The sequence below is a fragment of the Coturnix japonica genome, chromosome 2, assembly GCF_001577835.2.
Source record: "Coturnix japonica isolate 7356 chromosome 2, Coturnix japonica 2.1, whole genome shotgun sequence".
NCBI lineage: Eukaryota > Metazoa > Chordata > Aves > Galliformes > Phasianidae > Coturnix > Coturnix japonica.
The window spans coordinates 67,471,452-67,498,571 of NC_029517.1; the positions used below are offsets into that span (position 1 = coordinate 67,471,452).

At 44.2% G+C, this 27,120-nt stretch overlaps 1 protein-coding gene and 1 long non-coding RNA gene across 2 annotated transcripts in view; both read right to left on the bottom strand.

The window, feature by feature from the left end:
• The window catches only part of GMPR (guanosine monophosphate reductase), a 38,941-nt gene extending 36,349 nt beyond the window's left edge, over positions 1-2,592 (bottom strand). The window contains 1 exon segment of the mRNA XM_015854675.2: positions 2,133-2,592. Coding sequence (XP_015710161.1) covers positions 2,133-2,219 — 87 coding nt within the window. The 5' untranslated portion in view covers positions 2,220-2,592.
• A 474-nt stretch (positions 2,593-3,066) lies between these two features.
• On the bottom strand, positions 3,067-6,597 carry LOC107309683. The gene is made up of 2 exons (XR_001553285.2): positions 6,522-6,597; positions 3,067-3,518 (listed from the first exon to the last, which is right to left on the bottom strand). It is a non-coding gene; the product is annotated as an uncharacterized LOC107309683 (long non-coding RNA).
• Positions 6,598-27,120: the final 20,523 nt, after the last annotated feature.

Below are 27,120 nucleotides of genomic sequence, written 5' to 3' on the forward strand. Positions count from 1 at the left end.
GGTTTCTTTTTGTTCCCTTGTCTGGAAAGTAAGTGTTACTGTGGATATCCTCGCTGCTGTCTTCTATAGCTACTCTGGCATGGCTCCCACCTAGACCTCCGGCAGATGAATATAGTCCCTCTATGGATAGTGGGACTTTGGTTGTTCTGTTAAAGCTCCCAGGTCTTGTTTAAATTTACAAGTATAAATTCAAAATTAGAGGACAGCAAGCCCAATGCACTTACATGGGACACTCTGCAGAGGCTAAGTCCAGCAAAGCCAAGAGTAACATGCTATGGGAGTGCCGAGCCACTGACAGGCAATGCTGTACTCCTACAGTCTCTGACTTCAATCCTTGTTCTCAATAATTTTACCCTGAGTTTGAATTCAAACTTCAAGATTTCTGGTATCTTTTCAAAGAGAAAACAGTGATAAAAAAAAAACCAAAGATGGTGCACAGAATCAAAACCAATCATCAGAATAGCAGACCCTCAAGTAGAGCTGCAAACAACCCAAACTGGCTAAGGAGCTGACTGCACAGCAATCTAGCCTTGTGCAAATTGAGGCATTCACACCAAAAAAGCAAAGCCCTTGCTGATAAAAGCTTCAAAGCAGCAGCTTGCTGGGTAAGAGGCACTGTAGTATGCTACCTCTGTTCTGCTGCCAGCACTATTTATTTATATTCTTGTTTTGAGGCAGACTGCGGCTGTCCATTTCAGATCTGGCTCTCACAGACACTTTATTCCTGTTGCTACAGCCTCAGTGATGGTGTCCAATTTCTTAACCTTCATCAGTTTCCACTGACCTCCCCCTCCCCCCATGACACGCACTTTTTTCCTCATCTGAAATGCTTTTAACAGTTCATCATAGCCACCCGCTACAACCCTGCCATATCAGCTCATGTTCCCCCTATCATTTTCCCTTCCCAGCAACCCTTCTATCCACAGCCTGCACACTGCTAAATATATATATCCAACAGCACTCTGAAGGAGCCATGTGCCACTCGCTGGAGCACAGCTCCACCTGTTTGCCAGGCTGGCACAGTGACTTTTAGAGGGGGGCTGTGGATGCTGAAAGCAAAGGGCCAGAAGGGACTTAATTGCTGTACGAGGGGCCTCCAGGTCTTGTGAGGAGTAGCTATGCACCATGAGTCACACAACCTGGACATTACTCCTTGCAATTTAGAAAAGACTAACCCAAAGCGACCCTTCTACTGGGAAGGTCCCTCCAATCTTAGGCCTGCACAGTGGCAAAAATGCTCTGGCTCTGTTGCTGGCCCCCAAGCCCTATCCACACACTCCTAAATGACACAACCACCCCTGCTGCCCTTTCCAGGCTTCTCTTTCTACCTCACCCCCTTGGTCTCAGTCTCTCACAACTGTGTTTCCCTTGGAGAAAAGCTTAATCCTCTTTCCATCCCCCAGCACAGCGTAAAACCTTCATCAGTCAAAGCAAATCCTTTCTCAGCCTCGGGGTTACGCGAGGTGAACCAGAAGGCACCTTGGCTTCGGTAGGCGGCCATCTTTTCTGTGGAGGCAATCCCCATAGGATTTCCTGGGGTCTTCCCTGATCTGGGGTGAGAGATAGCAGCAGGGATCTCCCCGCTGACAGCAGCCCTGAGCCAAAAGGGACGCAGAGGAGCAAAGCAAGCCACCACCAGAGGGGTTACAATGGCTGCGAGAGGAACGGATCCCACTGCTCCCGTTGCCACCTGATGGGTTCGCAGCTGGGGCCAGGCTGATCCACTCTCGCTTTATGTTCGTGTCAGCGGTACAGCGCTGCCCACGGGCCCGGAGCCTGAGGACGCAGACGCACCCCCGGCAAACAGCGCAGCTCACCCCCCCTGTCCCCAAACCCGCTCTCCGCAGCGGCACCTGTCGGCAGCAGGCAGCCCCCCGACCCTTTCATTTTCCCTTTATTTCCAACAAGGAGCGGGGCAGAACCCCGCCTCACAGCGACCCCCTTTCCCACCCTCCCCCCTTCCGAAAAGAGCACCGCATCCACCCACCCCCCCTCGCAAAGGGCGTTTCGATCGGGGAGGGCACGGCTACGTTAGAGCGGGGGGGGATAAAAATAAAGCGGGGAAGGAAAGGAGGGCGGAGGGCTGGGGAAGTTAGGGTGCTGAGCGGGGAAAGCATGCTGAGTGCCCCCACCTCGGATCTGCTTTTGAGGCTGCTTCGTTTGGGTCTGAGCAGGACATCTTTAAAGTCCAGCTTGAGGTCTGCGTCTACCCGGGGCATCTTGCCGGGGCTCTCCTGGCGACAGCGGCGGCCCCAATGCGCTGAGCTCCGCCTGCCGAGCCGGGGCGGCCAAAGCCCGCGGGCCGCGCACGGAGCCTATTTATAGGGCGAAGGGAGAGCGGCGCGGCTGCTGGGCCCCATCGCTTTATTAGGATAAAGCGGCCGGTGTCAGCCGCTCGCAGCCGCCGGTTGCGGGATGAAGAGCGGGCACGGCCGCCGGCACAGCGGCTTAAGGGCAAAGGAAGGGCAGAGGAAATGGCGCCTCCGTGTGACCGAGCGGCCCTGGCGCTGCGTGGGGAAACCCGCCGCTATGGGGACTCCCCTGCGGCTGCCCGCGCCGCGCCGGCGGGGTGACGGCTGAGGGCCAATGGCCGCCAAACAACCGCCACCTCCTCGCGCCTCAGAGTGTGGCCCGGCTCTCGGAACCACCCCCAACCCGAACTGGTTCACACAGAATCACAGAATGACCCGGGTTGGAAGGGACCTCAAGGATCATGTAGTGGTTCCAAATGTGGCAGCTGAGCAAAGCGCTGTGCAAGTGTTTGGTGTTAGAAGTGAGATGTTTGCAGCTGGCTGGTCACAGGAGAATGGTCAAACTGTCAAACATCCACCTGCAGCTGCCTCACTTCTTATTTTAGCCCATTAGAGAAGCAGTAAGCTTTATTATTATTATTAATAATAACTTTGTTCCCATTTGTATCATAGAGAAGCCCAATCTGGGACTTTATATGATCATTTTCAATGTGACAGGAGGGCATAAAAACACCAATAGCAACAGAATTAACTGTGCTGGGTCCAGACTGCATGTACTGGCACAGGGATTGATGCAAATGTACCATAAGGTACCGTGGGATCTTTGAGCTTAAAGTCTGTTTAATTACAAAGTCACTGGGTTGCTAAGACTTCTTTGCAAAGCACAAGTGTTGTCAGTGACTGGAAAGTGAAGCAGGAGAGGGTCATTGCTGGCTTCCCTTCCTTGAATACCCTCCAGGATGAGGCAGTGTTCTCTTTTTTATCTACAACTTGCACGCATCCAGTCAACACCCTCCAGCAAAGCTCTTTACAACTTCTTTGCCCTGCTGTCCTGGGTTGTTTAGTATTGACTGGGTGTGATGCCCAGGCTTTATGCAGCGAACAGATGTTTGGGTGCTTGCTGTTTCAAATGTTCTGGTGAAGAAGACTTGAATCTGGTTTCCAGTAAGCCTTGAAGCTTCCCAATTCCAGAAGATATTTGTCATTGAAGCTCTTCCCACATGGAGAATGGGTCCTGTTGAAGTAGCTAGCCTCTGGTGGAGAACACTGAAAATAGAGAAAACATAAATGCTTTATGTTCCTACCTGGCACCATATTTTCTCTTTACCCCTCGTGGAATGGATGGGATGCTGAATAGCAAGAAAGGAGCCCCTGAAACACACTGTGCATGCAGAAGGTCAGCACTGTCATGGCCAGTATGAGTTGGAGGCTATCAGCAAGAAGCAATAAGTTCTGAGCACCAGACACACCTCCAGGGTGGATGTTTAGTGAGATTATCATTGTTCATCAACAGAAACAAACAGCCTGATGGTCAAAGCAGGTGCACAGCTGACAACCAAAGCATGTGCTGACTTATGTGCTATGGTTCCCAGTAAACCCCATAGTCTCATACAGCTCCATACAGACAGCCTGTAACAGAGTTAGCTGTGCTTTTAAAGGGTGTGGCGAGCAGTAGCATAAGTGTTGCTCCCACAAACTGTGTGTCACAACTTGAGCAAAATTGGACATCTGGAAAGAGCAACATGCTGCAGCATATGTGACAAAGCTGTTCCACTGTTAAGAAAAAACATTAATTTTGGGAAATAACTTTGTTTTCTTACATGAAATTAAAATCATTTTTATTTTTCTGTTTGAATTTTGACTCTGTGAACTCTGACAAGCATTTACCGATAGCTGGATCAAGAGACCTAACTCAGCAAGCCTTGCAAATGCAAGCAGATTTCTTCTGGCTATGGAGATAAAGGAGTTTCTCTGAACTATCACTGGTACTGCAGCATCTACACTGTGCCTCTTGCTGGCCTTGATAGTCACCAGAAATGGGATGAGTGGGGCTGACACCCCTGACCTACATAGCTGTTCCAAGCTGACTTCAGCCTTGTGCATGATGATCGCTTGTTCTAAAGAGGAGAGAATCATGCCAGAGATACTTTCATTAAATTCAAAGGTCTTAAGTTATCTTACTAATCAGTACATGAGCCCCAGGCCCACACTGAGTTCAGTAGGTCAGCTTTTCATTCAGGGTACAGTTTTCTTATGTGAGTAAGCATCAGTATCCATACCTTTTGATTTCAGAAGGTTTAAAATTCTAATTACAAGTAGTCATAACAATAATTAATGAGACTCCGGCCTTCCTTGGCTTATGAATGTAGAGCCTGTATATACTGACAAATAAAATGAACTAAGCCCATTCTTTGTACTTGCAAGAATGTGATTATAACATCTGGTCACACGCCCCAGGCATTTTACTTGTACTACACACTGGAAACTGTCTGATGCCTAAGCTGTACTCAGACTACCTGGCAGAGTGCTGCAAGTTCTAGCTGCCCTACTTGTCCTACTTGAGTGTGATACAGATTAAAGGAGTATGGGCCACTGCATAGTGGAGCATGTATGGCCATACACCCGTCTGGTTTGGTGTACTGAAGGGCTTTATTGTTTTGAAATAAAGTCCGCATACTATCTTGTATACTATCCACTGTAAACTGATACTTCTGTAAATCACATCTAACACCCACATACTGTGAAAGAAAATGAGATTATTTCCATGGAAATTTTCAGCCACCTCCCAGGATGGAAGGCAGATTCTGTTGCTGCTGTAGAGCTCAGTATACAGAACCATCCTCCCCTCAGTGGTGCCGACTGGCAGGATGAGAGGAAATGAGCCTAAGCTGAAACACAGAAAATTTCATTTGAATATTAAAAAAAAAACAACAAACACTTATATTACTGTGAGGGTGATGGAACACTGGGATGGTTTGCCCCAAGAGATTCCAGAGCCTCTCTGACCTTGGAGAACCTCAAAATCCAACTGCATATGGTGCTGGATAATTTGCCTTAGCTGAACCTGCCTGAGGAGTTGGACCAGATGACCTTGAGATGTCCCTGCTGACATCAGCCACTCTGTGATGCTGTGGTACTGTACACACTGAGGGAACTGGGCTTCTTCAGCCTGGAGAAGAGAAAGCTCCAGGGCTTCTGGGTGAAATACATCAGAGACAAGGAGCAGTACTGCAGCCTGCACTGATTTGGCATATAAACTGACTTCAGACAGCAAATACAGTGGACTCATTCCCATTATTATCATTAGAATTTGTTACCACCAAAACACACTGAAATGCAGCCGTGAGTTGTGTGTCCTTATGGCTGAAATCATGCAGAGGGTCTTTGTTAGGGTTGGTAATGAAACTGGAAAGTTCTTAACTCTCATTTCAGGGTATGCTCAGCTTGCCAGAACTCCGCATTGTGCCAACTGCTTGAGTTCCTCCTTCACCCAGATGAGGTATTGCCTGCAGTTCCACAGAGTCACTTTATCAGTTTCTTCCTAGCAGCAGCCAGTGTGGTTATCCACACCGCCACAAACTTCAACAAGAAAAGGGCTCTCTGACAGTGAACGGTATCTATTCTTTTTTCTTATAACTCTGAAGAAATTCTTTGGTGCCTTGGCTCCTTGGACTCCCCTTGGAAAGGATGGGCATTTCTAGGGCTTTAGCCTGAACTAGACCAAAGCTGATTTACCACAGTTTTCCAAAAGATGCTAGGCCATGTTCTCTTAACAGCAAATTAAACTAGGTAGAAAAACCACCTCAGTAAATAACATTATATTTTCAATAAAATGAATAAAAGGAATTGTGTAGAAGGATTTGGGCCAAGAAGAGCTCAGCAAAAATGAATTTCTTGCATTGCCTGCATAGAAGCTGATGGCTTCTTATCAGCAAATCACCCACTGTCATAACAGTGCATGAGAATTTCACTGTGACAAGCCAGACTGCTGGGTCTGATGATACTCCTCTCTCAGTGTTTGCATTCAGGCTTTAATGTAAACTTGAAGCTGAGCTTCACCCATCATTTTTAGCCCAAGAATCCAGTGTCAATTCAACCTGCCTGTGCGAAGTGAGGGTAATTCAAGAAGCACTTCTATGCAAGGGCTTTGTCTCATAAGAAACTGACTTTACAGTTTGCACTAGCAAAATGTACAGTTGGAATAATAAAAAGGTATAGTTGTAATTACAGAGTAATAGATAGCCAGAGGGTATCTAAGGAAAGACTCACCAGTGATAGGCCTTCAGTCAAAATGGATGCTCACCAATGTTGAGACTCACCACAAAAACTCCACAAAGGAGCAATCTCCAGAAAGAGATGCTACCTTAGTGGTGGTCAGCCCTTAAATGGGATCTAGGAGAGGTGGAGTCAAGCTCCACCCCTTCTGTGAGCGCAGCTGAATTACCTTCACCTGTGCTCCTGCAGCTGACTCATTGCTTGCCTCAGACAGTTAATCACAGGTTCAGGCTGTGATCAGCAGTTTCCCTTACACAAGTCAGAGTAGTGTTGGGGCAGCACAAACGCTAACACTAATGTTTGTCTTGGACTGGATTTTTAAATTATTTTTCATGTGTGTGTGTTTTGTGGTTTTGTTTTTGTCGTTTGTTTCTTTGTTTTTAGTGTTAAATTATTATTGTAGCTGTATCAACATGCTGCTTCCCTTATGTTCCTCTCCATCTTGCTCCAGGTTTTTCCAGGTTTTTCCTGGAGTTTATGTTGCTCAGGATCGAGGTGGTTAACACAGATCCTGTTCTGCATTGAAAATTATAAAACAGTTCTCTTATGTTTCACGCCATGGGTTTGGTCAGCCTCTAGGGAGTGAGACAAACTGATGTCCTGAAAGTCCGTTTCCTGCTTATTCAGAAGGGTCAGAACATCGTCTCTTTTAACCCTGGTAAATGTTTGCTTTGGTTTGGTGCCCAAAGACTGTTTCAATAAGCACGCTGCCATTGCTCTATGAGATAAGTGAGGAGCACACAATTTATAAAGGCAGTCTATAGACAAATGGTGTATTCTTTATCATCTGGGCTTTCCTTGAGATTTTTGTGTTGGGAGGAAATCTTGCTGCAAGTTTTGAACAGAAGAAAATGTTTCTGAACTGTGAACATCTGGTAATGCCTAACTCCTGATCCCAATTTCCTCATTATTTAAAGGAAATCTTTGAAACTTTACTGCCCAACTGCACCATCTACAGGCAAAGAAAAAAAACAAACCAACGCAAAAAAATAAAAACCACCACAGAATGTTTGCCCTGTATGAAGCACTGCCTTTTAACCACTACAAACAATGAAAGCAGATTTGTTTCTTTTTTCTGAACAAGATGCATTCTTACGTCTTTTGAACTTAACATTACATTCTCCAGAACTTTAAATATCTTGTGTGCTTTGTCCAGGAAGTTTTGCTTTTGCAGAATATGTCACAATTTGCCTCTTATGGGAAAAAAGAGGACATGTCTGGCTTCGCCCCTGATTGTGCTTTAAGAATTTAATGGGATGTAGATAAAAGCTGCTGCATTCATCTGCTGTCGCATGCAATTTCATTAACACACCTACATAGGGATTATGATAAACATCAACAGTGCTGTCATTGCTATGCCTTTCTTACCCATAATTCCTCACCAACTAGTGGTAAAGATATTCTTAAAGTGACCTAGAAACTGCTGCCTCTCTCCCACAGCAAATAAAACCATGCTAAATATTCTCAAATATCATTATGATAAAAAGGGAAGGGAGAATTTGATGCATAAGCTTGTAAAATATGCAGCAGTTTTGCAAGGCTGTTTGAAAAGTGAAGATAATTAGCATGTGAGGCCACATTAGAAGTGTGTTAGATATGCTGCTGTGTGTCCACCACCCTTCAGTAATGGAACAGGACAAGTGTGTTGTGAAACTCGTGGATTCAACCTTACTGACTGCACTCTTCCTTTTTAGGAAGAAAATGGATGCTCTTTACCTGTTCTCTTGCTCCTGTGAACAAATATGTTTAAAAATCTGTTCACTGGTAATAAAATATATTGAGATGGCCTTTCTAATTGATAGATAGATAGCTACATTCTGTGAATAAAATGCAAATAAATGTAAAGGATTTTGTTCTTGGAAGAGAATGAGGGGCTAAATTTAAGATCACATCTTTGCTTGGATTTCAGTGTTGTGTACAATACATTTGCTGGGAAGCTCTCTGGAACAAGAGCTTTATTTGTCCTAGTGAGCATACAACATCCAGAGTCAATAAGGCACCAGTTCTGACCAAAACCTTTTTGCATTCATATAATTAATCCTTCTGGAAACTACTGCATATTTTCAGTCTGTTACTCCATGTCTTTGCTCAGCAATGCATCTGTTATTTTGCATATTGATTTTTGACTACCTGTCTCTCTGCCTTTGTCCCAAGCTGCTGTGCAGCAGTGCCATTTCTCGAACTTAGAAGAGTTGGCATGTTGCATGCTGTTGTCCATATTTCAGCAAAGGCAGAAGTCACTACCATATGTGGTTCATGGAGTGCTTTGGGATCCTTCAGGATGAGAGGTGTGATATAAACATAAGATACCATTCATTCCATTTTCCCCTAGCACACACACACTACTAATAGGTTTTGCTTTCATCTGAAGCTCCCTTGACTAAATTGTGAAACATCTCAGTGATACCATGGACTTTTGCTGCTGGCAGATTCATAATCACTGTCCTATTAGCTATACCTTACACAAAGATGGCTATTCTCCTACTACTGAATCTCCTACTACCAAATGCCTCTTTATTTTTGAGATCCTCAATACCTTCCCTTAGAATTTCCCTTGGGATTCCTCATTCAGGTCCCATTTCCCATTTGACTCCTCAGTTCACCTGTGGTATGTTGTAATGTCTGTGCTGATCCTGTATTCTGAGTTAAAAGGACCTGTATAAGGCTATCTCTTTGTCCTGTGTGTGTCTGTCTTCCTTCCACTGCATCTGGATGGCAAAGGCTCTTCTCCTTTAGATAGAACCTAAAGGAGACCGATAATCAACTTCTCCAGGCTACCTAAGCCACAAGTCATTGTCTCCTTGGAAGGAAAAAGGCAAAACACAATTGCTTTTCTGAGCCCTTCTTCCCGACTCTGTGGGAAATGGAATAATTAACCTCATTAAGCTCTGGAGGGCCAGCAGACACTTGCATTTCCTGCAGTCCCCTCGCTTGACCCCGCTGTATTAGGGCTGCAGCCAGTCCGTCGGTAAAGACAGCTGAGCATTCAAGTTGCTGCCAGTTCTGCCCACATCACTGCTCCCTGTGCTGCTGTGGCACTGCCCTGGGCTGCAAAACCAGCTCGTCGAGAGCTCAAGTGATGAATGCAGTACATGGGAGGCCCTTTTCTCCCCCGTTTTTCACTCCTCATTAGTTTAGCTCAATTATTTTTGCTTCCATTTTTTTCTGGAGCTTTTTGTATACAACTGCAAGCTGCTTTTCAACTTTTCACTCTGACACACTGCTGTCAGGTGGTAGTACATCTCTTGCCAGAACAAGAACTTGTCATGAAAATCAGTGAGCTGCAACATCCCTTTGGGGCCAGGCAAACAAGTCCTGTGGAGTTTGTTAAATGAGATATGTGGGGCTACACTAGCTTGTGGGGAAAAGGATATGGATACAAAAAAAAAAGGACTGTAAACATTTGATTTTTCTGATCATTGAAATGGATCCACTTCTGAATCCCTGTGTTCATTGCTAAATTTGGTAAAAAAAGGACATCTTTCTTTACTCTTCATTACTTTCCTAAGCCTACATTTGGATACCAGATTGGAATACTCTGTGCTACAGACTCCGTAGTATAGAGTTTGCCTTCCCTCACTTGCATAAGGATAAACTGTGACTAAATCCATAGAAGCCATTGGTGGTGTCATATCAGACTCGTGCATATGATGAAAAAAAAAGTCCTTGTTTTTCTATTCCCACAACTCAATACAGAGCTCACACATACAAAGCCATTTTGATATTTAAAATCCATTTGATATTAAATCAGAACAGAAGCATGGAACGCAAAGATCATGGGCATGTATCTGAAGTGAGATTTCGGAAACATTAATAACAAATCATACTGATAAAGAACAGCTGTATTCTTACATCAGAAACAACGAGGACAAATAATTAATTTGCCTTCATTGATTTCCCTGTTCTTTCATGGCAGAAAGTCAATAAAGGCTTAGTTTACAGATCTGACTGCCATGACAAGACTGGATGCTTGAGAAAACTGTATCAAATACTGGGTCATCAGGCATTAGTATAAAGGTCTGTTTCTGTTTCTGCCCTTCCTTTCCAATCTGCCTTTGTACTTGACTACTAACAGGAAGCCTTGGGAAAAGACCGTGATAAAACATTTGTGATCATTTTCTTCTGTAATGGAGAGGAACTGGAGTTTGTTTCTGAAAATCAGCGTGTGCAGGGCTGCACAGAGCTATGAGTCAAAAGAGGGGAGCAGTGTTGGTTCCTTCCTGAATGACAGTAATGTGGAAGCACAGAGCATGGAAGACACCACAACACACACAATGTTTTGATGCAGCCTATTATATTCCTCTGATGCTGGGTTTAAATGTGTCTTTAGAAGAACAAAAAGGTCATAGACATACATAGAATATATACATACAAAAACTATACACCACAAACACTACTCTTGCTGCAAGTCTGCAGACTGAGGAAATCACTGGGACCCAGTAAATATAAAAAAGACTGAGTGGGACTCCAGTTCCTTGGAGATATGAAGTAAAGCTCAGCTAGTATTAGCCCTTGTATTTATAGTTGAGCGAGTGCCTTTGAATGAGTGAAATTCTATTTCAGTGGCAGGCAGATCAGAACAAACCACTTGGCGTTGTTTCTTTGTGACAAAGCAATCTTGACAAGTATATGTGGCTGGTACTTAAAAATTCCCATTGCGTAGTTGAAACACTTCCAGACATCACTTAATCAGGTGAAAGAGATCTTAGCTCATTCCTTGCTCTCCTTCAGGTTTGCCAATTATAGCTTGCCTAGATTTTCATCTCCTATTTCTCTTCAGTTCTTGTGAATTTCTGCAGCTCAACTGTGGGATCAGAACCAACATTTCTGGTATGCACAGTGCGTACTCTCTCCCTGCTGACAACAGGGCTGAATGCTGTGAGCCCTCCAGCCAGGCTGGGTCAGAGCCTGGTGTTTTGGTTAGGGTGGGCTTGTGCATAAGCAATGATTGAACTGGAGTCCATTTAAGATGTCTGTTGCCAGTTCTTTCCCAGGTTAGACTGGAATCTCAGTCACTGAAAACACCAGGCTGTCCTGACAGGGAGGTTCTGAGCTGTTTTCTTCCAGGCAACAAGCTGGCTCCTTCTCCAGAACGGCTTTGTCCGGGAGTACTTGTTGAGCATGCAAACCATCTGCTGGGAGGCCTTGTTCTGAATAAAACAGGCACGGTTCCATTTTGGTCACTCAGTTTAACACTCTCAGTTCAGAGGGTTGATGTTAGAGCTGGCCCAACAGACTCTGACAAGACAGACTGGTGAAGATCTGGAATGTTGTCTGACTTCTGACTCACTCATCTTTTGTGCTCTGTTTCTTAATGGAGTTGCAGCAGAGCAATGAAGCCTCAGGGAGCGCATCCCACATTTGTGAATGACACATTGCACTACTGTCTGTTCCTGAAGAGGTGACCTTCAGGAGAAGTGGGGATGAGAGGGAAATGCTGCTTCTAGCACCTGCGTAGCTGGATGGGGATATCAAAGAGATCTTCGCAAAACACCTGGCCATGGTGTTGAGCAACCTGCTGAAGCAGGAGGGTTGGACAAGAGGGCTCCCTGAGGCCCCTTCCCATCTGCTATGTACATAGGCATATGAACCTCACACTCTGACGTGCAAGACCTAGAAGAGATCTTTAAATACTGCACAGATGACCCATGAAGTTAAGAGCATATGGGAATGAATGGCTTATCCTTCTTTTTAGTTCCCCAATTAATGCGATCTTTTAGCATCACAGCCCTATAGATGCTGTGCCTTAATTTATTTTGTGTGTCAGAGAAGCCTGCAGAGGGCGGCTTTACTCTTGTATCACAGTCCTCAGCTGCTTGCTTTGTCTTTAGCACTGCGCAGAGCACCCTCCCCCCCCCCCCCCCCTCCAATTCTTTCTTTCTTACAACAGAAAACAATTTATATCGTGTAGTTTTTCTCTTTCTTTTATTCTAGACTGTTTGCGACAGAGTAAGTCAGGCAATCTACTGTAATCTATCTGGCTAGATAACATGCAGTTCATTTGCAAGGCATGTGATTACAAGGTTCTAGAAGACACTAATTAGGAGGTAAGTCTGGGGAGAGAATAGGGATTAGGAAGTATCCATCAGTCAGATGCCTGTCAGCTTGCAGAATAATAATAATTAATCATAATTAACAATACATTCTGTGTCAGTGGTGTATCTTATCTGAGGACTCTACAGGCATTTTGTATTTAATCTGCACAGCTACTTCTGATGGGAATAGACATGATAAAATATTTAGAACTAAATTTGCAAATGGCTTTTCTGAGATGAGACTCCTGTGCAAGCACCAAAATGAAGTACCTGATTTTCAGATGTGCTCAGCATTTGCAGACTCCTGAGTTTGTGTGAAAGTACTAACTCAGATGTCTTTAAGCACAGAAAATGTGAGTAGTGTCTGTGGCTCAGTGGAGGACAACGTTTCAAGTGACAGCCAGGACGTGCTGGGAAATGTAAGTCTGACCCCATGGACACGGATGGATTTACTTTGCATCTGTACTTTGCATGAAGTCTGCTGGTGAAGAGCACTCATGCAGAACCAAGTCCTTATGCATGAGCTGTGCATGGACTGTGGATGTGCATAGCCAAGCATACTGCAGGTCAGCTCACCTGCAAGCAGAACAGTTCTAGCTCCTCCTAAGTGTAGTGTGAATGCCTCGAATACATCTGGGGCACTGACAGCAGGGAGGAAAACGTTCTGTTTTCAGGAATTACATCCTTAAAGCTCAGCCTTTCCATAGGTGCTCACTGGAGAAGTACATGCCAGTCCAGCTGAAAAGAAAAGCGTTTGTTTTCTCCAACTAATAGCATCGTTAGTCATTTAATTAGATGCTATCCCACTCCCTGCAGACCTGGCAATTTTTTCTGCTAACACAAGTTAACTGAGCGAAGGTAAATAAACCTGTGCCACAAATGTCTCTCTCTAGCTCCCAGGGCATATAGCCTTTCTTGGCCTGTGTTCAGCCTTTTCTTTCTCCCTTTTAATTTTTCACAATTGTAACAAAGAACTGGTGTACTCTGTAGGGAGGGAAGCCTAAATTGTGCCACATGATCTCCTAGGTTTGTAGCACAATGGTAGAAATACTCCAAGTCTGTAACGAATGCAGATTAGTTGGAAAATCCCTCTTTAGAATTGATTCAAGAAGGAGAAAATACATCCAGTGCTGCAGCTTTAGTAATACTTATTTGAGATCAGAAATTCTTCTCTCTCTTTTTTTTCTCAGGTTTTTCATTTCTGCTATGTGCAGTGTTTTTTCGAGGAGAATAATATTAACCTCTAGAAAGTGATGAGTATAGGACAAAAGGCTAGAAGTTCTGGCAGTGGATCAAGCAATAGATTATAGATCCATAATGTCCCTTTTGGCTCTCAGAGCTACCACAGCTTTGTAGGCAAATGTGCAAGCCACACAATATGCCAGCTACTGTTCCAAGTTGCCTGAGAATACAGGCAGAATGTTCTGTGCTGGTGACAATGTGGTCAGTAAAGTCAATAATAATCACTGCCCGGAGACCCAAGGCATTTTCACAGTCTTTAAAGATATAATTCTGTCATTCCGTTCCCTGCAACACGTAGAAAATCTTCTTTACAGATGTGGTGATGCGGCTGCAGGAGTTTTGGGGGGTTCTGAGAGCCCACTGAGACTTTTCTCCAATGCTCAACTGGAGGGACACAGTCTGGACTCCTGCAGAAATCTTTCCTTGGATCTTTCACAAAACGGTCTTTTATTTCCATGGTTGTTACTGTCTTGTCCAGCTCCCAGTGATGCAGCCTCAACTCTGCTGTGACTAAATCCACTAAATCCAACTACAGACACCCCTGTGCTTGCAGAGAATGTTATCACTTGGGGCAGGAAGTGAAAGTTCATCCCTTAGGAAAGAGCTCGCTGCGATTTTGCAAGGCACAGCAGTAACCTGGTAACCGACATATCCATTCCTGCTACATTTTCTAGGTCAGCATGATTCATTCTTAAGGGAGCAGCTTTAAGTGGGCAAGCTGGGAGGACTGTAAGCACCATCCCTGGCTGGCACAGTGCAAGAAGAGTCACTAGGTGGGTCAGGGCAATGCAGGCCTTGTGCCCTCCCCGTCCTCTTGGGGTGCTGTCCAGCCCTGCTTTGCAACCAAGGGTAAGGCCAACAGTGATTCTGATCACGTGTCACAATACCAGGATCCCACTGACTAAGTACGGAGTAAAATGGGAGCATAAAGTAATTTCAACCTGCGTCTGAGTGGAAAGACCCTGCTCAAAATGAGAGGCAGGCCTCAAAGCGAGGCACCTAGAGAAATGGCAGTGCTGGTATACATCCCTCTGTGGAGCAGGACATGAGCAAGAATACAATGCAGTGCAGAGCAATGAGCCTGGAAATACTAAGGCTTTTCCCACTAGACACATTCAAGGAGTGACACACATACGAAAACAATGTCCTTTCCTCTTTCTATGTTGTAAACAAAAACATCAGCAGTTGTTGCATGGCTCCCTTTTATCCAGCACTGTATAACATGTTTGTAATATTTGACTGCACTGCACTTTTTCTTGTTATCTCTGAAGGTGCTGTGGGACAGAGTCTTGGCTATTATCAAGCTTGATGTTCTTGATCCATAAACCTATAAACTATGCTGGCAGGGGCTACAGACTGCAGTGATTTGGGCTGAGAACCAACTGGGTATGACATACTGATAAATATTTGGCCTTGATGCAGCAGTTTGTGGGCACAAAGCATCTCTCAGCAGGAGTAAACCATGCAATGCACAGAACAAATCTTCATCAATTACAGGGAGTACTCATTAGCCCATGATTTTAACCAATTAGGAAAATCTTTTCTCCTGTGATGGACTTCTTCTTTGACCTTTGGCAAGATACTCCACTTCCTTGTGCCTCAGTTTCCACACAGGGGGAAAAATATTTCTTTACCTTGCAGAGATGCCGAACAGATTAATTAGTGCCCAGGTGCACTTTTAAGCTCTTGGGATGAAAACTGCAGTGTATGTGTTTACTTTTAAAATTGCATTTCATTATCTTGCTGAAAAAGACATCCTGTGGACCATTGCCAGTGTGATCAGAGGGGTTCTTAGCAAACACAGCAAGCCAGAGCTAAGCAGATCTTGTGCACCCCAAGCCCTGTTCTTCCAGGGCCCACGCACTGCTAGACCAGAATATTTGCAGAATACCTGCTGTCTCTGCCTGCATTTGATTTTGACTAAATATTACTCAGAACAAATTGTGACAGCTGCTGTTCAAGCACAGAGGGCCTTCTGTTGACGTCAGTACTAGTATGACAGTCAAATTTGGCTTGCTAGTCCGCTTTAATCGAGTGCATGAGCATATGCATCTCCTGTGTGTAACACTGACTGTTAAAACAGGTCAGGATTTGTTTTAAATTCCTCAGCCTCTGGGGCTCTCTGATTTCTGATGAAAGAAACCAGCTCTTAGCAAAATGTGTCACCATGGCAGAAGCAGGGGTGCCACCTGCAGTTACAATACTGGGCTCTGCAATACTGTGCTTTTCACAGAATTATAGAATCACTAATGCTGGAAAAGACCACTGAGATCCACCAACCACCAGCCCTTCACCACCATGCTCACTAAACTATGTCCCACAGTGCTGCATCTACACATTTCTTGACCACCTCCGGGCCCAGCGATTCCATCACCTCCCTGGGCAACCTGTTCCAATATCTCATCACTTCTAGAAAGAAAATTTTCCTAACATCCAACCTGAACCTCCCCTGGTGCAACTTGAGGTCATTCCCTCTTATCCTATTGCTGTTACCTGGGAGAAGAGGTCAACACTCACCTCACCACAGCTTTCTTTCAGGTAGTTGTAGGGAGCGATAAGGTCTCCCCTGAGCCTCCTCTTCTCCAGAACAAACAATTCCAGTTACCTCAGACACTCCTCATAAAACTTGTGCTCTGGACCCTTCACTATCTTCACTGCACTTCCTTTCTTGCTGCAGTAGCATTGCATCTCCTCTTGGAGCCTGCTGAATTTGTGCCTGCAATTGAGAAGATAGATCCTGGCTTGTTCTGTCTGAGCAGTGTTCATTGCCTTCCAGGCTTCTGCACAGGGTAAGATAAACACCATTATTCTTTCAACCCACCTGTGCAGCAGCTCCAACCAGTTCAGGACAGGGAAAAGCAACTCCACTGTGCAGAGGACAGCAGCCTCCAAAATGCATTTTTAGTTTCAAGGCATGTGTGGGGTGAATGGGTGGGTAGCTGAGCAACCGCTGAGATGCCACAGAAATCAGAATTTTTCTAGATCTGAGAGATTTAAATCTTTTGATAGAAAAGAAACTGTGACCCACAATAACAAAGCAAAGCACTTTTTTGGACTGCGCATATAAGCCCTTGATTTTGGCAAATAGCAGCTGACTGGGAAGCTGGAAGCCATGAGCCGTGCATGAAGGCTGTAAGCCTTTGTCATTCTGAATGTTGGTTCAAGTAATCTTTCTTTGACAGCTCATTTGCATCTAAGCTATCCCCAAAGAGTCTGAGAGTTTGGAAATAATAGAGATGACATTTGGGTAAGTGTTTAAAAATGCACAGCAGCAGCATGCTCGGAGGCTTGCATTAACAAGCAGCAACGAATCCTGAAAGTGAGCTGTAAAAAAGGAGTTGAGAATCTGTCTGAATGGAGTAAGCTTCACTGGGCATCTGATGACCGCGTAGGAAAGGATCTGTGCCAGAAGTGGAGAGGTGAGGATTACTCACAACCTGACAGTGCCAGAAAATAAAGCAGCACCAACGAGGCTTACGGTTAGGATGCGGCATTGAGCACAGCGCACTCCCAACCTCTGCGAAGTGCTCCATTGAGAAAATTGCTTTCAAATCAAGCTGAATGGCAATGAAAAAAAAACAACAAGGCAACAGAATGGTTTCAATGAGCCAAAAAAATTATGTGATTTTAAATGTTCCTGTCCTCTAGCACAGGCACGGTGCCAGCAAATCTGCTCAAGCAAGCTTTGAGGATTAGGAAGAAGCGATTTTGCTGGTTCCCAGGCAGTCAGCGCTGTGTGCAGCTCTGAAAATGTTGCTCAGCACCAATAGGGTGAATCCTGAGAGGGGAAGAGCTGGGGGCTGCTGGGGCTGGGAGAAAACCTCTTGTGCCAGGATTGGGCATTAAAACTGCACAGGAGAAGGGAACGCCGTAAAACTGAAGGATTGCAGAATTGTGGATTTCAAGAGAGTTAAAGTCCATTAATTAGATTTACTGCTTTTTGTAGATGCTGGTGGGTTTTTTTCCTCAGGATGTGCAAATATTTTAATTTTTATTCTTATTGCTATTTTGATAGCTCATAAAGACAACAGGTTGGCTGAGGGCCTGTTTTTACCAACACGGAACGAGAGACAGCCTTTTCCTGAGAGCTTCTTTGTTCAAATAGGGTGGAATGAATAAAGAATTGAAGAGAAAAAAAAAAATAAAAAGGCAAAATGAGGGGAGAAATTACCCTGAAGTAAAAAGGACAAATGAGGGCAACGCCAGCAGCTCCATATTCAGCACGGTGCCCACAACAGCCCTGCAGAGCTGCTAAGTGGATATAAACCAAAACTGTATTAAGACCAGCATTTGATACTCATTTTGAAAAGCATGATTGTCCTCATAAGGGTCTTTGGCAAGTCAGCCTCTCTGAAGGAAGAGAGGAACAGAAAAAGTCAGAGTTTTAGCTTTATAACGAGTACTTTAATATTTATTTATTTTTTCTGAAATATCACAGGGGTGTATTAATTTGATTTTGAACAATGCATATTAAATTCAGTCTGTCTGCAGATTCATGCCCTGGCTGTGAGCACCAGTGCTGCAGAAGGATACAGGATTATGTGGTGTTTGCTTGCAGCCTTGAATCACAGCTCACTCCTCCCAAATTCCTGCCCGCCTCCTTCTATTCTATGCAAAACAGCAGAGACCACAGTGTGTTGGAAATATATTTCAGCTTCCTATCCTTTTCCTTTTCACACATGCTGAATTTTCTGGTAACTGAAGCCTTTTTGGAGCTTTCTTTGTCCTTTGTGGCATAAAAAGTCAGTGTGTGGTATGAGCTCCTTTGCCTACTGGTGTCATGCTCAGGTGCACACAAAACTCCAGAAACACTCTCATAAATCACCCACAAAGAAAGATCAAAGGCAATGAGCTGGAGCTGACTGTTCTAATTCATTTCAGTATCAGCTGTAGTGCTGCAGAGCTCACACTGAGCTCCGGGAGAGCCTGCCCCATTTCCTTCAGACCTCTCATCCCAAATAGTACCAGTACAGCCTTCCTGTGAATTCAGTGGAAGCTTTTGAACTATAGGGGTTGTATATACCTGTGTTCTTGCCTGGGAAGACAATTGGCTCACTCAAGGCCAGAGGCAGGTGGTAAGCCAGTAGGTAGGCAGCATGGGTGGCTGGGAGTTTGGGCTAAGCAGGACTAATAACTAACTTACAAATGAACAGAAGTTTTGAAAATTCTTCTGCTTTCTCTAAGCTTGCAACAAAATCTCCAGGGTTTTGTTTTGTTTTCTGTTGGTTTTTTTTTTTTGTGAAAAAACTGCCTGTTTTCTCCATTTTCCAGCAAGGTGGTTTCCCCTCTTTTGAGCTGGGCTCTGTGGGGAAAGAGCCAGGTGAGGAACCAGCTGCTCAGACACACCCAACTGTAGAAATAGTCTGTAGCACCCCCCTGCTTTTCTGGGTTGGGACACAAGTGAAGATGTGAGAAACGCAGATGGAATTTTCATTCCAAACAGCGGTTTATGTTTAACAAATAAATGTTTATAAAACATTTAAGGTCAGTTGCAGAAGGAAGCATCTGATTATTGAGAGATTTTGTACAGAGGCTGTCAAAACTCCAAAAGCCAAATGATTTATTGAGTAGAATTTTTTGTGCTCATTCCCTAAAGAATGGCTATGGTGGTGATGGGTTGATGGTTGGACTAGATAACCTTAGTGGTATTTTCCAGTCTTAATGATTCTGTGATTCTATGGACCTCCCATAGAAACCACTGCTCAGAAGTGCAGATGGAAGCAGCTGGAGGATTTTGTAGCAGTAATCGTAGCTTTGTCTTGGAATGTTGAACTTTACAAATGTTTCTTTGCAAACCTTTGGATGAGGAATAGGGATGAAGAGAAATGACTCATAGGATCCTAGGCCTGCTGAATAAAATCTATTTGAAATGACAACCCATTCAAGAGTAAGGTATTTCTTGAAGCACTTCAGTGTATTGCCTCAATCTATGACTTGTGTGATCATAGAAGTTTTTAAATACTTTTCATCTTCTCGATGTATCATCTCCTCCAGGCCCTGGATGTTTCCATACAGAAGAAAGCAGATGACTTGTACATTCTGCTGGGTTAACATGATAAGCAGGTTCTATCACTTTAAGAGAGTGAAGATGAGTGTGCCTCTTTGGTCCATGTCCTCTCTAAGAGCTGTTTTGCAAAGGAAGGCAACATTCCTCCCCAGAGAGGTGATGAATACCCTGTCCTTAGAGTAATTCAAGTCAGGCTGGACAGGGCTCTGTGCAACCTGGTGTAGTTGCAGGCATCCCTGTTTATTGCAGGAAAGTTGGACTAAGTGACCTTTGAGGGTCTGTTCCAACTCAAATAATTCTATGATTCCCTTGCTTCTTTAACCCCAGTTCCTTCTAGAGCAAGGGCTTCTCACAAACAGGGGGGCTACAGCTTGTCAAACACAGTAAATATCACACAATCCATTAATACCAACAAACTACAAGAGGCTCCAGAAAGGCTCCTGACTGCTTCCTCACTAAGATCATTTCTCTGCTTTTTCTAAACTTTATTCCTTCAGGCTTCTTCATGGCATTTCCAAATCACTCCAATCATAGATGTCATATGGGGAAAATGGAGACATCTCCAAAGAGCACAGGTCTTAATCTGAGTCCTTCTGTGCTGCTTGCTGTCACTTCAGACAAGTAGTGTTGAACAATGTGATCTCATGTGTGGTTAGTGTGGGTGTTGAGTAACATGAAGTGACTTATCTGCAGCTGCAGCTGCAGTTACGTTTTATTTGGTACAGTAACATGGTGTTGAAATGAACAACCTGATTATTTCCATTTCTGGAACATGAAATTTGGCACGTGGGAAGTAGACTCCCTTTGAAAGAAACAACACCAAAAGCTCTTCTCCAGCTGTGCATCAAAGATACCCCAGCTCCTGGACCCCATCCACCAGATAGCTTCAAACCACACCCCTGGGGATGATCAGATGTGATTTGATGTGAAACCAGGTGAATTCAAGCTGCAGATGCTCCTTGTGCACGAGGCAGAAAGAAAAAATAGCAGCTTAAATTGTCAAATCGAGTCAGACAAATGAGGTCAAACATAATGGCGCAGATGACACTCTTCCCTGAGGACATTAGTTGACGTGTGTCAGTCTTGCTGACCGACTGTTTCTCTTTCTCTATGACATTTGAGAAATGAAAATCAAGAATTTATTGCAAACAAATAGATACTAGTAGTAGCATTGCTGATATGAAGAGAGGCCTGTGAATATTTCTTCCTTTTTTAGCACTGCATTTCTCTTTACGCGTACTTTGCTGACAGTATTATGTCACGTCTTTCCTAAAAAAACTTTTGTTGTGAATTTTATAAGGTGTTTTTTAACCATTCTTCAAGGCTGGTGATAAGATGAATTACTCTTATCGTTCAGCAGCTCATATTGAACTCATGATTTAATCATTTGGAGAGGATACATTCTTTGCACACTGATACCCTGTCTTTCTTCTCTGTATGAACAGAACAGGAATCAAAGATAAAAAGCAAGCAAACAGGAAAACATACACTGAAAGGGTTGGCAGAGAAGGCAAGGCCAGATTGTTGCTAACTAGGACTATTGGTATCTTTACAAAAATAATCCTCCATTTCCATCTCAATGTACAGCTGATTTGAACGCCATTAAGAAATTCATTGCTTGGTATTGGAAATAACCCTCATTAATTATAAATAAATCAGTTCTTGATATTTGCAACTATTAGCATAAAATTAGGGCGCAGCTAAACCAGCACACTGGAAAGCCTCAGGCTTTTGGCTGAGATCAAGCGAGACTGAGTAGCTAGTGAAAGGCAGAGAGCATTGAGTGCTGCATTCAGACCTGCTTCAGGTGGCCAACTTAGGTGATGGAGCTCATTTCCTGAGAGAAAAAAACAGTGTTAATACTAATTGCTTTTTGGCTGCCAAGCAAAATTCCATTCTTGGGTTGGGTTTTCCCAGGAACTTCTTCCCATATACATGCTTATACACATGTGTACTGTGCCTTCTGCACATGGGCAGGAGCACAAGGAACAAGCAGGAGGGATTCATGATGGGTTTCCATGTGGTGCTGCTTCTTCACCCATGCATGGCCATTGTCAGACACAGCTGGTGGTCACAGCGACCCTTCTCTTAGTGCAATTGTTAATAAGATGAAAGATAAGCGAATTATTGGGAGATAAACCAGGTGCTTTTGGGCCCACAGGGGGAAGGCAAGAAGAAGCCTGGTCTAGTGGATGGCACATGCCCATGGCAGGGGGGTTGAAACTGGATGATCTTTGAAGTCCTTTTCAACCCAGACCATTCTAAGATCCTCTATGAAAAATGAAGACGTGAAGCCAGTCAGAAGCAAATCTGTGCAACACATGGTTTGGAGTTTTGTGTTCCTGCAATGCTCTTGCCTGACACACTGCCATAGCATGTGGGAAAATAGGCTTCAAGCACACTGAAACACCCCAGGAACATGATGGTTTCCTCTTGGTGTTCCTTGAGGGTCTTCAGCTTACCTAGACTACCATTCATTGCTGTGATTGAAGTGATAATTAATAGGATAGAATATGGATGATATAGTTATCCTTGTGTCTACAGAAGTGAGAAAATTACCTCAGGCCAAGGTGGCTTCCCCAGAGATGTTCTTGCTCAGTTATCTAAAAGACGTTGCAGCCAACAGTGTCTATATTTAATTACATCTTGAATGTCATGCTAATGGAATACATGGAATACTGTTCTTCTCTTGCTCTCAGACATGTAGGTGTCAAGCTCCTTCTGCTGCTCTTTTTGAAGTCCTCAGTGGAGCTGCTCAGGAGCTCTTCAGGGCACTGCTGGAACTACATCAGGAAGATTCCCAGGATGCTCTCAATGGTTTACTCACTGCCAGATGCACTGACTTGCATGTGAGCCCTTAGCCTGCCAGGAAGGGCATCATCCAAGGAGCCCAGCAGGAGGCTGACTCTCAGCCCTTTCTGTTTTTGTCTTCTTTCAAAGCCATCTGCTTCTCCGACCTATTTCAGAACGTGGAAATACACAAGTGAGGTGAAATGTCCCATCAGTTGGTAGCCTGTGAAATAGAATCATTGTGCTAATTTGGAATTCCAAGTGGTCAGCGCAAGCCAGGAGGGCTTCCTCAGTGCACATTAGCACAGCTTTAACAGATATTGAAAACAGCCACACGAGATTTGGCAATGGCACTGGGAAATGACAGGTAGCTTTTGGGGAGGGTCAGAAAACAAGGCAACAAAATGCCTGATAAATATTTCTGCTTCCCAGAATGTTGCACAGATGCATCCTTGATAGAAGCTGTTGAGGGCAAAACTAAATGATATAGACAGAGTATGGCACCCAGGCTGCTCGCCCAGCAGCACTCAGATATTGTGAGGCTGTTTGAAAGCGTGTGATCTGTTGCAAGGTCCTGCTACCTTGCATGACCCCTGCCAAGTTGTGCACTCATTCAGCACTACAGGCTGTCGTAGCGGGGGTTGACTCCACTAAGCCTGCTGCATCAATCCCTGTAGGATTTATGGCTGTGCAGCACACAGCACTTCAAGGCATACAGTGTGCCACTTTGACAGTATCAGTGACAGAGGCGAGGCTGTGAAGCTCTCTCAAAATCACAGAAATATCCTCCTCACGAGATAATTTCCCCAGTGCTTCACAGCAGGATAGAAGAGTGAGATTTAATGCTATATTTTAATGGAAATCACTTCGCTGTGGGCTGTAAGACAGCACATCCATCACCTCACAAGGCTGATATTCTTTTTTCCTTCCAGGAGCACCTTGGGGGGATTCAGCCAATATTAGAAAAAGAGTTTTGGTGGTGCAGCCTGGCCAAAGGAACTGGGAATGGCAGCTTTGGCTGTCAGCACTGCACACCTGCTGGAGGTAGGGTAGGTAGAAAAATAGCCTCAACCTAATGAAATGCACATACCTGCATGCATAGATACACAGATATAAACAAGTGCACGTGTTTATGTAAATTTGGTACGGGAAGGATTTGCACAGGTGATCATTTTTAAGATGACAAAATGATACCTATTTCTTTCTCAGTGTCATTCTTAGAATGCTTTGGTTGAGGCTTAAAAATATCTCCCAACAATCACAATCAGACAGGCAACACAGTAAAATGGATTTTGAGTGATGCAAATTGGCACAGCTATTTTGAATAGCATGTGATGCAGACATAATAATTGTTCTTGCTTGCCTGTGTTAAAATTGCTGTACAAAAGCTACCGTGAGATGCAGCTCTCCTTTCTTTTATACAGTTCTCTGAGCTTGTTTACTACTTATGGCAAAGTAGTACTGAATATCTTGCTGTCACGTTGGGTCACAGGACAAACGAACAGCAAACAAATGAGAAAGCAGAAGCAGATCAAAATCAAGAGTCAGTGTTTGGATGTCTGATGTTGTACTGACTGGAAATGATTCCAAAAGTCAACATATGCAAGTAGTTAAATGTGGATTCTATTTTCCCTTTGGTCCGGGGCTCTAACTTTCTTAACAGCAAACACTCCCAAGCATACCATCTGTTGCTGGAGAGTGAGCAGTTTAATGAGGAGGATTCTTTCCATCTCACTTACTCCTTGATGCCTGCTCCAATTTCTAGGTCATTGTTGTCTCCAAGCAATACAAAATTTCCTTCTAGCATCAGCAGTAACAGTCATACATATATATATATACATATATATACGAGCACTTGTGTGCATGTGTACTCCATAGTCCTCTTGCTCTGCCTGTTACCAGTCTTATTTATTATTCTGCTCCCTCTGCCCAGCAGAAGAAGCCTGAGTGTTCAGGAGCAGCAGAGGCTGCCACACTCCATCCCTACCAGCAATATGCTGTGTTTGTGACAAGATAAAGGACAGCAAAAGCCATGTCCAGTCATGGACAGAGCTGTATTAACCTGTATGTCTGAGATGAAGGTCCTATTGTGCCTCTGCCACCATGAAACTGTGCCTCAGACATGCTCCTCTTACAGTCCAGCTGGTTCATCAGTCTGGAAGAACTAGGAACCAGTTGGTTGTAGCAGAACTGATGGCAATGTATGGCTTGGAGGGATAAAGATGATATCTCATCCTAATTAATAATTGTGTAGAGACTTGCACACTGAAATGATATTCATGAATCACTTCTCTTAGCCCCGAGCAAGTCTGCAGAAAATATTTTGTTTTTCAGAGGAACAAACACAAGACAACAAGCAAAGCTAACCCACTCATCACGAGCACTTCTGTTTAGGCAGAAAGATCCACATTTTGGAATGGAGCATGGTATTTTCCAAAGGATGGAAATGCCAGAGCAGTAATTACCTGATTCTTCAATGTACCGACCAGAGGGAAGGAATGAGCATCAGGAGCAGGCAGCCAGGAGGAAGAACACGTCTCAGTATTTAGCAAAAAAGAGAAGCATACCCAGACAGGGCTGCTGAGGTGGCAGTCCCAGCACTGAGCTCATAAGTCAGAGGTCTACCTGGTTTCCTTCCAGATGTAATCCAGAGTCTAAATACTGACCTCAAACTTGGTTCTGTCTCTGTGGCAAACTCTGGTACCTTGTGAGATGATCTCAAAGAAGGAAAACCATGACAAAGCCATTGAATGGATGGGTAAAAACCAAAAATCCAGTCCAGACTGGAGCCTGCTGCAGGCCAAGACACAGCACGGAGAAACCAGGCAGAGCAGTGTGGGATGCAAAAGGCAGCAAAGTGTGCAGCAGCAGCCATAATTCGGGGCTGAAAAGCTTTATACTGGATGCTGTGTGGAAGTTGGAGGTGAAAATTCAATCTGGTGATCTTTTGGTGATGGATAAAGTCATCACTGAATTAGCAGAACAATTTGACTTATAGCTTCCTGTTTAACAATTCACTGTACTTCATGAAAATGCCTTTTCCGGTGACGGAAACTTCATGTTTCACAGGAGCTAAATGTACGCCTGTCTGAATATCTATTTTGAGAGTATAGCAAGCTTGAAGACATCATTCTTATGACAATTTTCTTAAGCTGGACAAAGCTACAAACTAAAATATCCTTTCACTGACGTATATAGCTTTCTCCTTTTGAACACATGGATTGAACACGTAAATTTTCACATGCAAAAAGACCTTTTTCAGCAGAAAGGTGTTTCAGCAGAGCTGCAGTGGAAGTAGAACAGAGAGTTGCAACGGTGAGGAAAAACTCCCAAGAGAATGACAATACCCATTTGGGCATGAGTATCCCTATAACCCTTCCACAAATGTGTTGGGTAAGATCAGGCCCCATTGCTGTGGGAAAAATGTGCATCCGTGAGATGGCAAAGGACTTGAATCCTCACTGGACAATCCAGGCAGTCAGCACTTGGCTGAGGATTAGCCATGGGGGCTCTGTCTGCTCCACCAGTGCAACATTCTCTGTGGCTGTGACTGATGTTAGGTCACAAAGGTTTGGCAGCCAGGGGTTGCTAATTTGGTGTTTGCATAGCTAAGTGTGGGAAAAGAAGCATATGACATGGTTCCATCTATTATTAAAAACCACAGAAATGTATTTGATTGTTGGGGAGTTGTTCTTTGTCTTCCTGTCACTTGTTCCATACCCTTGCTGGTTCTGCTTTTCACAGTCACATGTTTTCCTCTATCTCAGGGAGAGGATTTTCAAGATGAGTTGCAACTATGATGCTGATTTTATGTTTGGTAGACTGTGCTCATGTTCTGGTATTATGCTTCATTTTTTCCATTGCAAAAAAAATAAACCATCTGCATGTATAATGGACTTGTTTGCATCACAAGAGGGTTGATTTTGAGGAAAACCCTTCTGATAGGAACATAGCGTGAGCAGCTGAATGCTTGGGAACCTATCTAAGACCTAAGATGTCTTTTGCACAACAGTATGCCAGGGAATAGAGGAGCCGTAGTTACTGCACTTCAGCCCCAAGAGAGGTTCAAATGCACATCTTCTCTAGGATAGGAGAGCCCCAGCAATGAGGTGGCTAAGCACCACTTTCAGTGCACTAAATGTAACGTAAAGAACCTGCTGCTGCCCTTATGAATAACACACGTGTTGTCAGCATGCCCTGCCACTGAGCGTATCATCTCCCAGACAGGCTGGGTGCTCCCAGATCACCCTGTTGCTTTCTTGGGAGGCTGAGGTGGAAGTCAGCTGCGGAAACCACAGCAGAAATGAAAGAGTTTGTAAAAATTCCAGGTGAGGTTGGGGCACAGGCAGAGTGTAAAGGCTGAACACTGAGTAAGTCAGTGTATCCTGAGGGCTTGTTTGCTGCTGGGTATGTCTTTTCTGTATTGCCACACTGGAACTCTGGCTTCTAAAGCAAGAGGTTGGTCAGCTTTGGAGTGACAGTCTAAGTTTTGTGCCTTGTTTGCTTCAATTATTGTTAG